This window comes from Muntiacus reevesi, chromosome 4 (assembly GCF_963930625.1).
Source record: "Muntiacus reevesi chromosome 4, mMunRee1.1, whole genome shotgun sequence".
Taxonomy (NCBI): Eukaryota; Metazoa; Chordata; class Mammalia; order Artiodactyla; family Cervidae; genus Muntiacus; species Muntiacus reevesi.
In genome coordinates, this window is record NC_089252.1 from 31,528,933 (window position 1) to 31,546,549 (window position 17,617).

The following is a 17,617-nucleotide window of genomic DNA, read 5'->3' on the forward strand; positions in this document are numbered from 1 at the left end:
ACTCTTCTTACTGGATAAAGCAATCTTGGTTCTGTCATTAACACTCAGGTGGTAATTATGAGGATTTCATCAAACACTCATTAACTACCCAATATACTGCATCCCAAATACCATATCTCCTTTGGCTTTAGGTTTTATTGTGCGTATGGAGGAAGTGGTTTTAGCCATTTTTAGGTAACTTTCTGGGAAGCTGTCAACAGCTAAGGACATTTTCCCAGAACAATGTCACTGTTAACATCCACATAATATGTTGCTCAGTCTCAAGTTCATGGGACCCTTGAAACTCATCAAGAGAGCCCCCAACGAGTCCATGGACCTCAGGTTAAAAACATCAGTGATGGAGGAGAGACATGTGAGATATAGGGAGAAAGAAAACAGATTTTTTTTCCTTCTAAACCAGTTGGTTAAGGAGTCAGACACTTGCAGTGGGAGGAGCAGTGGGGCTTTGCTCAGATTACTCCAGGTAGGTGGGGTCATAGCTCACGTGGCAGCTTTGGCTTCTGAAGCCTAATTATAAGCAGCTCAACAGGTTTTTCTCCAGCCCATTGAAGAGGCCAGATGTTCTTCTCATCTAGTGGGAAGGGAGAGATTGTGAGCTATAAAGTGATTTTTAGATGGAGAAGGCATTTCTAAGCAGGACACAATGCGAAGCCACAAAAGGAAACCCTGATGAGTTTGGCTGTGTGAGAATTTAAAGTTCCTGTGTAGAGAACAAACATAAAGTTTTAAGAAACTGAACACATGGCCAACTGGAGCAGAAAAAAGGTTAGTATGTGTAACAGTGTTTCCTTAATACATAGAGAGCTCTTGAGGGAAAAAGACAAGGTCAGCCCCCCAAAAGAAGTGGGCAGAGCCGTATGCGTGTTAATAAGAGAAGACAAAGAGCTTTTAATTATATGGAGAAAATGCTGAACCTTACTTGAAGCTAGTGAAACATCTCTCACTTCAGTCTTTCACGTAACAAACAGATTAGCAAAGATCTAAAGTGAAAGCATTAGTCACTCAGTGGTGTCTGACTCTTTGAAACCCCATGGACTGTGGCCTGCTAGGCTCCTCTGTCAGTGGGATTTCCCAGGCAAGAATACTGGAGTAGGTTGCCATTTTCTCCTCCAGGGGATCTTCCCAACTCAGGGATCAAACCCCGGTTTCTTGCATTGCAGGCAGAGTCTTTACAGCCTGCTGGGCTTCCATGGTGGCTCAAATGGTAAAGCAAAGATCTCAGAATTTGACAAAACCCTGTGTGCATGAAACCCTGCTGTGGGCAAACTGCATTTTGGTGGAAGTGTAAATGGTCCTAGAATATAAACTCTAGGAAGGTGGAGATTTTTTAATTTCTGTTGCTCATTAATGTATCCACAGTCCCTAAAATAACACTGGCACACAGTAGATCTCAGCAAATACTTTGTTGAATAAAGAAATGAAAAACAGAATGGCATCTTTGGAGGACAGTTTGGGAGATCCATCCAAATTAAAAATACACATTTTTTTTTTTTTCTGAATTCTGAGTGCTTGTAAGATTTGATCCTACAAATATGGATTTTATGTGTTAGAAATATCAGGTTAATTTTTGTAGTAATTCTACTTATAATACCAAAGGAAAAAAAGAAAAACTTGCAAAGATATCCATCAGTTAAACTGATGGAGTTAAACTGTGCTAGGAAACATCATAAGCAGAAACAAGAATAAGGAAGTGCTTTGTCTATTAAAGCAGCCTTCTCAGGATGTAAATTTAAAGGCAGCGTTTGCAGAAGGGTGTGTTACTATTTGTGTGAACAAGAAGGAAAGGGGAAGGTTGTGCTTGTGCACGTGGTCTGTGGCTGGAAGGGGCCGCAGCCGTCATGGTGTGAGGAGGAGAGCTAAGACACAGATGGGGATGGCAGGAGGAGAGACTTTTCCCCGAACACCTTTCTACTTTGTTTGAAATCATCACCCAGCACGCGCTGGGTAGTCATGATAGAATGACAACTGCGTCTACATTTGCTCGAGAGTCCCCTTTTCTCCCTAGCTGAACTACACAAGCGCCAGGTCAAGTGACCTCCCATTTTGTTCCACGAGCTCAGGCTTGTTTAATCTTCAGACCCATGAGAAACCAGGCACCTAGCCAGCTTGTGATTTTGTCCCCCCCCCCGCCGCCGTATTGATCTGGTTTTCTGCATGCTTGTAATCTGCTTTTTGATGTCACCTTTTTCCTTTCTAGATCAAAACTACAATAACGCCACAGCTCTTGTGATTACCTTTCCTGTCAATAATTACTATAACGATACAGAGAAGCTCCAGAGGGCCCAGGCCTGGGAAAGAGAGTGAGTTGCTCACAGGGTCGGTAAACCAGCTGCTCTTCTCAAAGGAAGGTGGACGCTAGTGTTCATTGATGACGCTAACGTCATTTATATGACGTTCAGCTAAATTAACCAACATCAGATCTAAGTCATGCCATTTTTTTCACTTGGTTCTAGTGATACTGTGAAAAATACATAAATTAATTTTCTTGTAAACATTCTTTAAATACATAGTCCTGCAACAGGAACGCACAAGTTTCTACGCAGAAATGCTCCCTTAGTTATTTTCTAACAGCTAAAACCTAGGAGCAAGCTAAGTGTGTATCAGTAAGGAGAAGTACAGTAGAATGTTATGCCATCATTAAAAATAGTGAAGTAAATATTAATAAATGGTTCAAGAATTATTAAATAAAAACTGGTCAGCATGTTTGGGCAAATGTATGTCATGCATGCTGTTCACGCCTAGAAAGGATGTCAAGTAAGTGACCCAGGAACCGATTAGCTGTGATGTAACCTCTGAAGAAGTGGGAGGGGGTCCCAGGAGAGCGGACACTGGACAACTTTGTTGGGATGTTCGTATACCATACAATCTACCCATATGCAGTGTACAGTTCAGTAGCTTTTAGTATTTTCACCGATGTGTGCAGGCATCACCATGGTCAATTTTAGAGCATTTTCTTTACCACAGACAGAAATCCCGTCTCCCGCAGCAGTCTCCCTCCTAACACCCGGCCCCACATAACCCTCAGTCTACTTTCTGTCTCCATCAATTTTCCTGTTCCAGACTTTTATATGGATGGAGTTACATACGAGGGCTTTCCTGTCTGGCTTCGTTCACTTAGAATAATGTTTTCAAGTTTCTTCCAAGTTGCTGCATGTGTCAACACTTCATTCTTTTTTATGGCAGAAGATCATTCCATCCTATGGATAGACCACATTTTGTTTACCCACTCATCAGCTGATGAACATGTGCATTGTTTCTCAGAAACTTGCTCAGTCGTGTCTGATCTTTGTGACCCCATGGACTGCAGCCTGCCAGGCTCCTCTGTCCATGGGATCCCCCAGGTCATTTCTCCAATTCTCCAATGGGTTGGGTAGCCATTCCCTTCTCTAGGGGATCTTCCTGACCCAGGGATCGAACCTGGATCTCACTGCATTGCAGGCAGATTCTTTACCACCACCTTTGGCCATTAAGAACAATTATAAGCATTCACATGCAAGTTTTGTGTGAACATACCTCCATTTCTCTGTGTGAACGTGTTTTCCTCTCTCTTGGTTGGTATACACCTAGGAGTAGACTTGGTCGGTCATATGGTAACCCTGAGGAGCTGCCAGACTCTTTTTTCCAAACAGACTGCCCCTATGGGTCTTCCCTTGTGGTCCAGTGGTTTAGACTGCCCTCCCACGGGTTAGGGAACTAAGATGCCCCATTCCTTGCAGCGCAGCCAAAAAACCAAGTGACCACACCATTCTACATTCCCGCCAGCGTGTGGGGAGCATTTTCATTTTCACCCCTCGCCAGCACTGGTTATTATTTGACTTTTTAAATTCTGGCTATCCCAGTGGGTAGGAACTGATATCTCATTGCAGTCTTTTTTTTTTGCCCACGCTGCACAGTTTATGGGATCTTTGTTCCCCAACCAGGGCTTGAACCTGGGCCTGGCTGTGAAAGCACAAAGTCCTCAGCACAGGACCGCCAGGGAGTTCCCTCCTTGCTGTTTTGATTTGCATTTCCCTGGTGACTAATGAATTTGAATACCTCTTCATGCACTGATTGCCCATTTGTATTAACTTTCTTGGAGAAATGTTTATTCATAGCCTTTGTCCATTTTTTGACTGGATTGTTTATGTTTCTATTATCGAATTAGAAGATTTCTTATATTCTGTAAATCCTTTATCAGATCTTTGACTTCCAAATATCTTCTCCTTTTCTCTGGTCTGTGTTTTTGCTTTCTTAATGGTGTCTTCTGAAACATAAACGTTTTTAATTTTGATAAAGTCCAGATCGTTTGTCTTCTTTTTTGTTACTCATACTTTTGGTGTCATAGCTAAGAAACCATTGCCTAACCCAGGGACCTGGAAGTTTACACCTATGTATTCATCTGACAGTTACATGGTTTTAGCTCTTACGTTTAGTTCTTTGATCCATTGAGTTTTCTTTGTATATGATACGAGGTAAGGGCTCAACTGCATTCATTTGCAAATGGCTGTCCAGTTGTCCCACACCATTTGTTGAAAAGATTATTCTTTCCTCTGTTGATAGTTTTGCCACCTTTATTGAAAATTAGGTGAAGATACTTGGTGTATTTCTGGACTTGGTTCTGATCATTTGTTCTGTATGCCTGTCCTTATGCTGGTAACAACACTGTCTTAATTGCTGTTGGTTTACAGTAAGTTTGAAATTACGGAGCATGAATTCTCCTGCTTTGTTCTTCTTGAAAAATATATTGGCTGTTCTAGGCCCCTTGCAATTCCATGAGAATTTTAGAGTCCATTTGTCTTTCTATAAAGAAGTCAGCTAGGATACTGATAGGGATTGCATTGACTCTGAGATCAATTTTTAAAATTTTTGTTCCATGAGCATATATCTGTATTATAATACACTGCACTTAGAAATCATTTTTAGTAAAAAATGAAATGAGACTATGAAGCAGTTTTTAAACTTGGTCTCATCTTGTTTTAAATGGTAGAAAACTCAGCATGTCTGGAACTTTGTAATCTTGCTAGTATATAAAGTCCTAATGAGGGAGAAGGGTTAAATGTGGCTTTTGTGTCGTAAAAGTTAAGAAGAAGTTCCTCACTTAGCTGTCACTCAGTTTTAACTAACAGTATAAAATTTTGCTTACCCTTTTAGGTTCATAAATTTTGTGAAAAACTACAAGAATCCAAATCTGACCATTTCTTTTAAGGCTGAACGAAGCATTGAAGATGAACTAAACCGTGAAAGTAACAGTGACGTCTTCACTGTTCTGATCAGCTATGGCATCATGTTTTTATATATTTCCATAGCCTTGGGGCATATCAAAAGCTGTCACAGGCTTATGGTAAGTAGGGTGTATATGTATGTGTGTGTATGTGTGTGTGTGAGAAACGGCAGTACATAGCATGATGTCATGTTTTTGCCTCTATTTAATCCTAGTTCATTATGTTCAAAACTGCCTTAAATTGCCCTGTGCTTTTTTTATTTTTTGGCTATACAACTCGGCATGTGACATTTGGGATCTTTGTTCCCTGACCAGGGGTTGAACCCATTCCCCCTGCAATGGAATCATGGAGTCCTAACTGGAAATTGTCTGTGTTTTAACTGTTTGTCACATTTTCTGCTTCCTGCCCTTGTTTTCTTTAGTTCCAGATTTTTATCTTCAACTTAAAATTCATTTCACTTAATTCTTTTTTTTTTTTTCCTAATTTGCCATCACTTAAGAAGGCAGGGTCATGAAATATGTGGCTTGGGAAGACCTAGACAACTTTTCATGTCTTCTCTCAAACTGGGAACTGTACATTTAAATCTGGATGGGCAATAAGCTTGTAAAGAGGTGAAAGTGAGGACCTTTTAGGAGCAGGACAGAAAACACATAAATGACGGTTTATGTCTTTGTGGCATCTCCAGGTGGATTCAAAGATTTCCCTGGGCATCGCTGGTGTCCTGATCGTGCTGAGCTCGGTGGCCTGCTCCTTGGGCATCTTCAGCTACATCGGGGTCCCCCTCACCCTCATTGTGATAGAAGTCATCCCGTTCCTCGTGCTGGCTGTGGGGGTGGACAACATCTTCATCCTGGTCCAGACCTACCAGGTACGTCTCAGAGCCTCACAGCGTCTGACCAGGTACCAGGCCCCACGTGCACGCGTGCTGGCTCCACGCAGTACCTGTGAGTGTGACACTTGGAGGCTTCATTTCCACGCCTCTGAGTGCTTGTGTACTGGTGCTTGTTCTGGACCCTTTGAGACCAGGAAGTATAAGACCCTTCTCTTTGCTTGGTGGCATAGATTCAAAGTGAGAATTTGGTTTTAAATATGTGCAACATGCGTGCAAAAAGTGCTAATACACTTGTGGAAAATATTTTGGGCACAGCAGCTATTAAAATGATTCAACATAGTGTAGAAGAAGGAAGGACTTGAAAAAGTGCTATTAAAAGGCAAAAGGTCAACACAGGACCCTGACGTAGAAGATGACGTCATTCCATTGGTTCTCCCACGGTCCCTCGTCCTGCAGGCCTTACATGGGTGGAGGCCCAGTGGCACCTAGGAGTGTTATTTAAAGGTTCAGCCACTTGCAGCCTATGTTGTATGTATTTTCCTGACAACCTGATTCAATCCTTCCTTTAGCCTCTCACCTGTTCCCTTGGCTCTGGGCTTCAGAAATACCCCGAATGCATCAACATGAGAAGTTTGGGGTCCTCACCACTTTGTTGTATAAGGTTTATAAACGACAAGTAGATGCTGCCAGTCATTTTTCTTTACCATCAGGCTAACACAAGGCAGCCAAGAAACAAAGAGGTGGCATTGTAATTGAGACATGTGAATGTTGCATATTTCACTGTTTTTATTTTTAAGAGAGATGAACGTCTTCAAGGGGAAACCCTGGACCAACAGGTGGGCCGGGTCCTGGGAGAAGTGGCTCCCAGCATGTTCCTCTCATCCTTCGCAGAGACAGTAGCGTTTTTCTTAGGTAAGTACTCTTGGAACTCGGCCAGCCCTGTGGCGTGCTGAGCATGGGTGTGTCAGCATGCCCCTCTGCGTCCCCCCTTGGTTAAGCCGTATTCTGTAATTATAAAGTATCACAGTGGACCACGAAGAGAACGGGTGGCAGTAACTTGGGCACCATTGGCAAGCATCTTCTCTCATGTTGTTTCAGGATGGTATTGATGTGGTTGGTTCAGATACCTAGGGCTCCTGCCCCTTCCCCTTTGAGTCACAGGCATTAGCCCTCGAGGTATGTACCCCTGTTCCTGAGGGCAGTCTTCCCCCTCGGCACACTCACTTCACAGGGAAGCACCCTCGTGACTGAGCAGAGGGGGGTCTCGAATCTTCCGTATGTACAAGGAGCCACGAGCTGGAACACAACCCAGCGTTCCTGTCTCTTATGTGGAGAAATCCAGCAGGCCCCTCCCTGCCCCATGTCTGGTGATAAGTAAGAGGACACTGGCCACCCCTCTGCACAGCACATTGGCTAGGATTGCCCCGTAAGTCCAGGGAAGACGCACGGTCTGTGGGTCGCAAATGGAAGCCTACAGGGGCCGCAGCACACCTTACAAGGGGCCGTGGAAGGGACGGCGCGCATGTGGCCTTCGAACTCACACACCATTAGCACACGTCCTGCTCCACTTCCGCAAAGCAGTGCACTGTGGAGCCTGTGGCCCTGTGGTTCCTTCTGATAGATTCGGGTGCAGAACAGTTACTTCCTTTCTTTCTGTGATAAGAAAACCAGCGCGCGTGTGTTGGTGACAGCAGCTGACCCTGGGCTTTAAGGTTGGAGTGCCTTTGTGAGGACAGGAGGAGTTGGGGTGGGGGGACCCCGTGGCTCCTATTTATAAGAGGCCAGCCCAGTGCCGATTGTTTTCTTCTCAAGCAACATTGTGAATCTAGAGTTGTTTTTTTTTCCCCTCGCTCAAGTGATACTGTGACTCTCATTGTTAAATATTGGCTCCTTATGTTTTTAAAAATGTTTTAAAATTCTGATATTGCAATTGGAAATGGCAGCCCACTCCAGTATTCTTACCTGGAGAATCCCACGGACAGAGGAGCCTGGTGGGCTGCAGTCCATGAGGTTGCAAAGAGCCGGACACGACTGAGCGACTGAGCGTACACACAGCACACACACAAAATGGGTTGATGATATACGTGTGGCCCATGGGCGGCCAGTGTTCAGTTTCTGAGTCTTAGTAGCCTAGAGGATGCTTACAGGCAGCATCCTCATCTGATTGTCACTAAACCTAGAGACGGATTGGATGATATAAGAGCAGATAAGAAATACCATCCCTCGTGTGAACTGAATCACAACAGATCCCATAAGCGATGACCTGTGTTAATGGTTCTTAGAGGCTGATGTGCGTGTATTTGTGCGGAGAGAGGGTTAAATTACAGAGAAGGGGCCCTAGAATTCTGAACAGTAGAATTAGGGTTGAATTTCCATCGCTTTGATAAACGGGATGGATCAGGTCCCTGAATCTACGTTTTTAACTCCCAAGGTGGTTCTGGTGTGACACCCACAGACAAAGGGCCTTTGGGAGGGGGAGGTGGGGGTCTCCTCCTAGGCTTGGCTGCTCTGGGGCCGCGTGTTCATCCGTGCATGTGCGTGTGAGGCCCGCATGCCCTCAGCCGGGCAGGACGTGACCTCTGTCGTCTCCCTGCAGGAGGCCTGTCCGTGATGCCAGCCGTGCACACATTCTCTCTCTTTGCGGGCATGGCGGTCCTCATCGACTTCCTCCTGCAGATCACCTGCTTCGTGAGCCTCCTGGGCTTGGACATTAAGCGGCAAGAGGTAAGTGGTCATCAGGACTGCAGCCCGTTTCCTTTGAGTCTGGAATCTGGGTGAGGCGGCCGGAGGGTGACCTCTGTCTCCTCTGGTCCCCTCAGAAGAACCAGCTGGACGTTCTCTGCTGCATCAAGGGGGCAGCAGACAACACGGGCGTCCAGGCCTCCGAGAGCTGCTTGTTCCACTTCTTCAGAAACTTCTACGCCCCGCTTCTGCTCAAGGACTGGATGCGGCCCCTCGTGGTACGAGCCTGTCTGTCATGGTGTCCCCAAACAGACTCGTCACCTGCCTTCTGAGAAGTCACCTCGGGAAGGGTGCCGACAGCTGTTAAGTATACATACAAGAATGCTTGGGACTTCGCTGGCGGTCCAGTGGTTAGGACTCTGCTTCCACCGCAGGGGGCGTGGGTACAGTCCCTGGTTGGGGAACTGAAATCCCCCATGCTGTGTGGTGTGGCAAAAAAACAAAAAAAAATCATAGCAGATATGAACAAATATATAGCAGTCAATATAAACAGGAGTTTTGGGGTTTTTTTTAAAAGAAATAATTACAGATTCATAGAAAGGAGCCTGCTTCCTTTTCACAGCTGCCTCCCGTGGTCTTACGTAATTGTAGTTCAGGATCAAAACCGAGAGCCTGGCGTTGGCACAGTGTGTGTGTCTAGTTCTCTGTCAGTTTCTCAGCTATTGCAGATTTGTGTAAGCATCACGGCCGCCAGGATAGTAAACCTGTCTCATCACTCTTGTCCTCACCTTCAGTGTCACACGCGCGCGCGCACACACACATACTGTCCCTTGTCCCCAGCAGCCGTGTAAGAGCGTTTCATAGTTTACATGCTGGGTATACCCAATAGCGATCAGGTATCGCGTCTCTGCTAAAAGCATAAATTCATTCCAGCCATAGTAATATTTAGCATTTATTGAATACTTAATATCTGGTACTGTGGTCAGTACAGGATGCTACGCTAAATTCTGGATTGATTATTCCTAGAGTTTTCTCATGTAATCCACAGAACTATCTGATGCTACAAGTCCCATTTTTCCTGTTTTATTGAGAAGGAGATAGAAGCTCAGAGAGGTTAAATGACTACCCCCAGGGTCACTCAGCTTGTCAGAGGCAGAACCAGGATTTGAACCAGGAGGTTTGGCTCTAGAGACCGTGACTTCAGCCACTGCCCCGGACTCCTTGTTTTCTTAGTATGTCATTTAAACTTGCTTTCAAGTTTAGGAAAGTCCTATTTTGTGTGTTTAAGATCTGATTTGTGTTCTTTTTTTTTTTTTTTAATTTATTTTTGGCTGCGCTGGGTCTGTATTTCTGCCCGAAGGCTTTCTCTCCTGGTGAGCAGAGGGCTGCCGTCTGGTTGTGGTGCATGGGTTTCTCATTGCAGCGGCTTCTCTTATTGCAGAATGCGGGCTCGGTAGTTGTGGGACACGGGCTTAGTTGCTCTGAGGCATGTGGCGGTCTTCCCGGGCCAGGGATGGAACCCACGTCCCCTGCACAGGCAGGCAGATTCTTCACCACTGCACCACCATAGAAGTCCCTGGTTTGTGTTACCAGCTCACGACAGCTCTGGCTCTGTAACTCACTTCTCGTTCCAGGTAGCAGTCTTTGTGGGTGTGCTTTCGTTCAGTATTGCAGTCCTGAACAAAGTCGCAATCGGATTGGATCAGTCTCTTTCAATGCCGGATGTAAGATGCTTTCTCTCTTATTCTAACTTGTTTGGCCCACGGTGAATACATTTTCCCAAGCACACATGGTCGTTTCAGCCTCTGCCAGCTTCTGAACACAGGTGCTGGCGGGCTGTCCCACGTCACAGGGATTGCCCCGGGGCTCTGCCCACTAACCTGGGCCTTCTGAGCGCTCAGGCCTTGGGCACCGCTCCAGAATGTGAGCAGCCGGGCTTGGCCTTATGAGGTGCCCTCCTAAGGGTGGGACTGACCGGAGAAGCCCCTGGGCCCAGGGTGGGGAGGGGTGCCGACTGTGGAGGAACTCAGGAACCTGGGCTGGAGGCGTCTCGGCTTGCAGGACATTCACGCCGTGTCCCGTCGTGTGTCCTCTCTCTCTCTCTCTCAGGACTCCTACGTGACGGATTACTTCCAGTCCCTGAATCAGTACCTGCACGCAGGCCCACCTGTGTACTTCGTGCTGGAGGAGGGCCACGACTACACGTCCATGAAGGGGCAGAACATGGTGTGTGGGGGCCTCGGCTGCAACAACGACTCGCTGGTGCAGCAGGTCTTCACAGCTGCCCAGCTGGACAGCTAGTGAGTACCCCGGCCGCGGACGGGCGCCTGGCCTGGCACCTCGGCCTCACGCTTCTCTCTAAAGATAGCTTCTCCTGGAAAATCTGTCTTGCAGAATAGAATGCAGGCTGAATCTAGCTTGACATGAGCAAAACCTCTCAAAGGGCTAATTAGACCACCTCATATTCTTTGTTTGTTTGTTTGTTTAAGCAACAATCATTTTATTTATTTTTTAATTCAGTTTTTCTTTTTAATTTTTTTTTAACACCAAAAACATTTTGTATTGGGATATAATCAATTAACAATGTGATAGTTTCAGAACAGTGAAGGGACTCAGCTTACATGTACTTGTATCCATTCTCCCCCAAAACCCCCTCCCACCCAGGTTGCCACATAACATTGAGCAGAGTCCCATGTGCTCTCCAGTAGATCTTTGTTAGTTGTCCATTTTAAATATAGCGGGACCATCTTATATTCTGAAGCCTTTCCCATTAAGTACTAATGTGGTTTGTCTTCTGACTGGGTGGAATGAGAAGGTCTAGAAAAGGAAGTTCTGAATTTCAAGAAAAGGGACTGAAACTGGAGACTTCCTCCTCATGGGGGCACCTGTAACCCTTTCTCTCCTGTTCTGTAGCACCCGGATAGGCTTTGCCCCGTCGTCCTGGATTGACGATTACTTTGACTGGGTCAAGCCTCAATCATCTTGCTGTCGCATCTACAACAGCACGGAGCAGTTCTGCAATGCGTCGGGTATTTGACCCTTTTCTAGATCTTTTCCCTTTAAAAAAATTTTAAATTTATTGTTTAAAAATCATTTGCTTGTCACCTCCACTTCCACCTGTTTTTATCGGCCATCGCTGGGTCTTGTCCCCCTTGTCCTTGTCCCCTTTCTCTGTCGTCCACTCTGGAGATGCCCCATTGTCCTGTCACCTGCCTCCCATGGGCCTGCAGGCTGAACCGGGTCAGGGGACTTTGGTTTTCAGGTTTCTTATCTTTTCCCAGTGACACTGACGGCCTCTCTTAATTGTTATCTGGCTGTAGCTTGTCATGGGCCTGCCTTCTTTGGTTTATCACTATTGCCCTATGGTTCCGTAAGTGTGTTGAGGTTGTCCTAGAATTCTTTTCATAAAACATGGAAGCCCTGTGCTCTGGTAATAACATACTGAGGTTGTCCTTAAAGCAGGAAACCTGCTTCGGGGAAGGAAATTTATACAGCCTGTGTTAGGGAAAGATGAGACTTCTACTTTATTAGACTGCAAAGATCACGTGTTTGAAGTTTTTGGATAAGCAGATTTAGGAGACGAACTCCTGCCATTTCTTTGTCATTATTTTAAAATGTTTTAATCTGGACACCCGTCCTTCTCACTCGGGCTCCTCCACCCGTTTGCACAGTGGTCAACCCTGCCTGTGTCCGCTGCCGGCCGCTGACTCCGGAGGGCAAGCAGAGACCTCAGGGCGCAGACTTCATGAGGTTCCTGCCCATGTTCCTCTCTGACAACCCGAACCCCAAGTGTGGCAAAGGGTAAGGGAGGCTGAGCCGTTGAGCTGCACGCCCGAGTCTCGTCATGTGCACTGGGAAGCTGGGGGATGGAAGAGTGACTGGGTGGGCATGGTGGGTGGGAAGGTTCTCTTTTCTGCCGTGGGCCACCCTGTGCCCACCTCTCTGTGAAAGCAGAGAAACCAAGCCACCTTTGAAGGAAATTCCTCCTTCCTCATTCTCAGCTGATTCTGACTGGTCTGAGCATTCGGTCCCAGGCTCCCCTGTGTCCTGGCCCTCCTGGTGGCCCAAAGGACTCAGAGTCCTGTGCAGGCTGCCAGCAGGGCAGAGCGCGAGGAGGGATGTGGGCATATCGGGACGTGAAAGGGTTTGTCCAGTTGTGTGTGGGGTATATGAGACCACGGATCTGTTCTGGTGATGTTGCCTGGGATAAAGCTCTCGGTTTTCTGTCCCCACTGTGCTTCTTGCCAGCCTGTCTGTACATGAAGCTCTTGGGCTGCCCCACTTCCCCATCCATCCAGGCAGCCAGTTACCATGGAAACAGGATCTCTGGCCCGGAAATAGCAGAGATGACTGAGGTCTTTCCCCGAAAACAAAGTAGGAATGAAGCTTGCATCTTGATCTCCTTGCAGACTGAACACTCAGCCTGCATAAACAAGTCAGAGTGAATGCAGCTCTTTGGAAGGCAACAGCCACCACTCACAGGGAGCTTCCTTTGAGCTCGAATCGTGCCTGGCACTACTTCGTTTATATACAGCCCTGTGAGGAGATGGTGTGCACCCATTTGCAGATGACACTGCAGCCAAAATTTAGTAATTTTACCCCGGGGTTCCAGGATTGAGGACGATCTCGTGGCTACCTGACACCAGGGCCCCTGTCCCTTCCTGCCTCCTGTTGTAAAAAAACACATTGGATGGCAGAGCAGAGCCAGTTGCAGAAACAAGAGCAGCTGCGTGGAAAGAAACCAAAGCAGCAAAGGAAAGCCAGTGTGGGAAGGCATAAGCACGACCTTCCTCTTTCCTTTTCGAAGGCTTCCCTGTCCCTGAAGTTGACAGCTGGTCTGACTCCTGAGCCCAGGTTCAGGTGACCCCACTGAGCTTGGATGCCCAGATCCTGCAGGTGTGGCCTCTGACACCGCTGTCTTGTCGCAGGGGACACGCTGCCTACGGTGCGGCCGTCAACATCCTGGACAACGGCACGAGCGTGGGAGCCACGTACTTCATGACCTACCACACGGTACTGCAGACCTCGGCCGACTTCATCGACGCCATGGAGAAGGCCCGCCTCATCGCCAGCAACATCACCAGAACCATGAGCCAGCAAGGGGGTGGTCACCGCGTGTTCCCATACAGGTAAAGTGTACTTGAGGGTGTCCTGGGGAGCGGCCCCACACTCCAGGGCTTCCTTGCTGGGGCTGGTGGGGGGTGGGGGGGTACGGTGCTGACACTTGGCTTTCCTCCTGAGCCCGGCTCCATCCTGAGCTCGGGGGAAGCCTGTCGCTGGATATGGCGTCTGGGCAAGGAGAGCCGGATTGTGCAGCACCTGCCAAAGTCTCAATGCGGAGCTCACCCTGCAGAAGAGCACCGGGGGGTGGGGCAGGGGCGCCTGGGAAGCAGCTCCACAGGGAGGACCCAGCAAGGCGGGGCTCCCGATGCAGGTTACTGGAGATGGCACCTTTATGGAGGTTTCTTGCTTTCATTTATTAATTTTATTTTCATTATAAAGAAAATATTGGGACTTCCTTGGCGCTCCGGTGGTTAAGATGTCACGATTCCATTGCAGGGGGCATGTGTTTGATTCTTGGTCGGGGAACTAAGATTCCACATGCCAGAGGGGTGTGGCCAAAAAAATTAAGAAAATATTTTATGAAATACTGAACTTGGAAAATATAGGAAAGTAGAAGAAACAAATGATTTCCCCACCAACCCCCAGGGTCTCAGTTCAGGGAGACTTGACTTTTTTCTGACAGAGGGCCAGCTTGTTGTCCTGTGGAAAGAGCTCTCAGAGTGGGTGTCCTGACCTCTAGGAGGAGCTGGTTAACTTTGCCAAAATAGCATTGTCTCCTCAGGACCTGCACAGACCCTGTTTGGCTGGGGGTAATCCTCCAGATAGACCAGGACTTGTTTTCCCAAAGTACCATGAAATATTCTTTATAGATGAATGCTTGCAAAGCAGAATGGAGGCTTCCCTGATGGCTCTGCAGGTAAAGAAGCCATGGGCCCTATAGAAGATGCAGGAGACACAGGTTCAATCCCCGGGTCGGGAAGATCCTCTGGAAGAGGGCATGGCAACCCTTTCCAGTATTCTTGCCGACAAAAGCCCATGCATGGACAGAGGAGCCTGGCAGGCTACAGTCCAGGGGGTCACAAAGAGTCAGATATGACTGAGCACGCATAACACAAAGCAGAATGGATTGGGCTTATGAACAAAAACTTTATATAAGATACACGTCTATGAGGCCCTGCTTTGGGCGTCAGTGGTCAGAGGTCCAGCTGAACTGCCAAAGGCGAGTCTTACAAAAACAGGTAGGTTTCCTGTGAGGCCTGCCTCTCAAGGTAGCTTCATTTCGCAGTGGCGGCAGGATGAGGCATAGAGCCCCCTGGAGTGAGAACAAGCAGTAACAGACCCCTCGCCCCCTTCCAGCGTGTTCTACGTCTTCTATGAGCAGTACCTGACCATGATTGACGACACCATCTTCAACCTCAGCGTGTCCCTGGGCGCCATCTTTCTGGTGACCTTGGTTGTCCTGGGCTGTGAGCTGTGGTCCGCGGTCATCATGTGCGCCACCATCGCCATGATCTTGGTCAACATGTTTGGGGTCATGTGGCTGTGGGGCATCAGTCTGAACGCGGTGTCTCTGGTCAACCTGGTCATGGTGAGTCCTGGGGAGCGCTCGGCCCTCACTCCTGTGCCACCGACGTGCCTTCTTTCTTGGGGTGGAAGGGCAGTCAGCTCTTGCTCTTGGTGCACATGGGCAGTTGGACGTGGTCACGTAACTCTGACGGTGTGACCTCACAGTCTGCTGAAGTGTTCTGCGTGTATTACTCTAAAGGGTGAGTTGTCGAAGTATGTAGCCTGATAACAGCAAGATGTTTCATTTCCACTTAGACTAGTTGCCCCTTCTGAATGGAATTTTCTGACCAGGACTTTTAGCCTCTCGTGTAGTTGCCAGTTGCTTTTTAAGTCTTAAATGTATGCGCATCTGAAAAAGTTTGAACAGAAGCTAGACCCAGTGCATGTGCCCTTCAGATAGGAAAAGAACATGCCTCAGGGGGAGTGGCAGTGAGGCCCTGCTAAAGAGATGACAGCCTGCTGCCTGGGTCTGGGGTGGGAGGACCTTTAGAGGTTTCAGCCGCTTCCCTAGAGAAGGCCGATCTGCTGGAGGAATCTGGAGTGCTGGGCACTGTGCCTGGAGGTTCCACGGGCTTCCCAGGACAGCTGATGTGGGTGCCACAGGGGCTCTGTCTGGCAAGTAGGAGGGACTCTGCTCGGGGCTCCTTGACTCCCCAGGGTGCCCTGGTAACCACAGATCCCGGGGAGGGTGGGGGGGCTGCTTTTACCACCTTTAATCAGAGCAGAGCAGTCCTCATGGGAGCACTTTGTTTCAGAGCTGCGGCATCTCCGTGGAGTTCTGTAGCCACATCACGAGGGCGTTCACGGTGAGCACGAAGGGCAGCCGCGTGGAGCGGGCGGAGGAGGCGCTCTCCCACATGGGCAGCTCTGTAAGTACCGCCAAGCGGGCCCCCCGGGGGGCGACTTCACGATGAAGGGCCCAGTCGGGCGACTGAGAGCTTCTCGGGAGAAGGAACTTTACCAGATTCTGAAAACAGAATTTGTTATGTCTGACTTAGTGGCAGTACCTCAGGATTACAAGTTTTCAGGCAAATCAGGAAACTTACGTAGAGCTGGATCTTGAATAGAGCTCTAGCCTGGAATTCTTTAGGACTGTTTCCTTTGGGGACTCCTTTGTGCAGTCTGGCTGAATGAAGCAGGAAAACAGGTTTGATGTGAGAGCCACTGAAAACCCAGGCCCAGCCATGTGTGTTGAAAAGCAGGCGAGCTGCCACGCTTGGAGCCCAGTGTGGTTTGTGGGTCAGGTTGGCAGAATCTTCTCAGGCTGAACCAGGATACAGGGCTGGACTGTGAACCAGTTTTTTTTACACCATAGAAAGTACTGTTATAGATGAACAATGAAGTGTGCAATAGCAGTGTATAAAAACATAATGTACATACCTTACTTTAAAACTAATGCTCTTGGAAAAATGGTGCTGACAGACTTGCAAGGTTGCTATGGGGTATATGCAGAATACACAGCTTTTATCCTTATTACACCTTTTTTTTTCAGATTCACAAGCAGCAAATAAACAATTTAGGCAGAGCCAAACGCTGCTTATCAGTAACTCTGAAAGCTGGGGTTCAGTCCGTCATTACTTTGGACCTTGATGTTTAAGAAATCCCTTTAGGAGGAAGTGTTCAATTATGGTCGGTTGATACAAGTGGTTTCTGAGCTCATCTCTCTTCTCTTAGGTATTCAGTGGAATCACACTAACAAAATTTGGAGGCATTATCGTGTTGGCCTTTGCCAAATCTCAAATTTTCCAGATATTTTACTTCAGGATGTATTTAGCCATGGTCTTACTGGGAGCCACTCATGGATTAATATTCCTCCCTGTCTTACTCAGTTACATAGGTAAGAGCTTTTTGTTTTTAACCTGGTGGGATGGAGGAAGCCTGATCGAAGGGCGGGTACCTTGAAGCTTTCCTTTGAAGTATTTGAACGTACTTATACCAGTGGTCATTTGATAAATATTTATTCTAAGAGAAAAACTCTGATCCTGGGGCTTCATGGCTAAACCACTTCATTAGAAAACTGGAGCCTGATGTGGTCAGCACTGGGAGTAAGCTTTCATGTCAGAGGCCTAGGGCTTCTCCCCACTGAGGAGAAGGACCTGGTCTGGCCACAGCCCGCGGTGCCCCAGAGAAGCCTTCATTTCCGTTCACTTTTAAAGAATGCTGCTCTGTGGCTTGTCTCTAATTTGGAGTTCTCCTTAGGAGCATATTTTACCTCTGTGGCAACTTCAGCTTCTATAAATGACCTGTGGTTGACAACAGTACTAATTTGCTT

At 47.5% G+C, this 17,617-nt stretch overlaps 1 protein-coding gene across 1 annotated transcript in view; it reads left to right on the forward strand.

The window, feature by feature from the left end:
• The window catches only part of NPC1 (NPC intracellular cholesterol transporter 1), a 43,033-nt gene that overhangs the window by 24,475 nt on the left and 941 nt on the right, over window positions 1–17,617 (forward strand). The window contains exons 11-24 of the mRNA XM_065932454.1: window positions 2,198–2,300; window positions 5,131–5,320; window positions 5,887–6,069; window positions 6,831–6,945; window positions 8,630–8,757; window positions 8,853–8,993; window positions 10,350–10,439; window positions 10,825–11,015; window positions 11,629–11,744; window positions 12,387–12,516; window positions 13,644–13,844; window positions 15,136–15,367; window positions 16,101–16,214; window positions 17,020–17,182. Of these exons, the coding sequence (XP_065788526.1) occupies window positions 2,198–2,300; window positions 5,131–5,320; window positions 5,887–6,069; window positions 6,831–6,945; window positions 8,630–8,757; window positions 8,853–8,993; window positions 10,350–10,439; window positions 10,825–11,015; window positions 11,629–11,744; window positions 12,387–12,516; window positions 13,644–13,844; window positions 15,136–15,367; window positions 16,101–16,214; window positions 17,020–17,182 (2,097 nt within the window). The remainder of the gene's footprint in view (window positions 1–2,197; window positions 2,301–5,130; window positions 5,321–5,886; window positions 6,070–6,830; window positions 6,946–8,629; window positions 8,758–8,852; window positions 8,994–10,349; window positions 10,440–10,824; window positions 11,016–11,628; window positions 11,745–12,386; window positions 12,517–13,643; window positions 13,845–15,135; window positions 15,368–16,100; window positions 16,215–17,019; window positions 17,183–17,617) is intronic.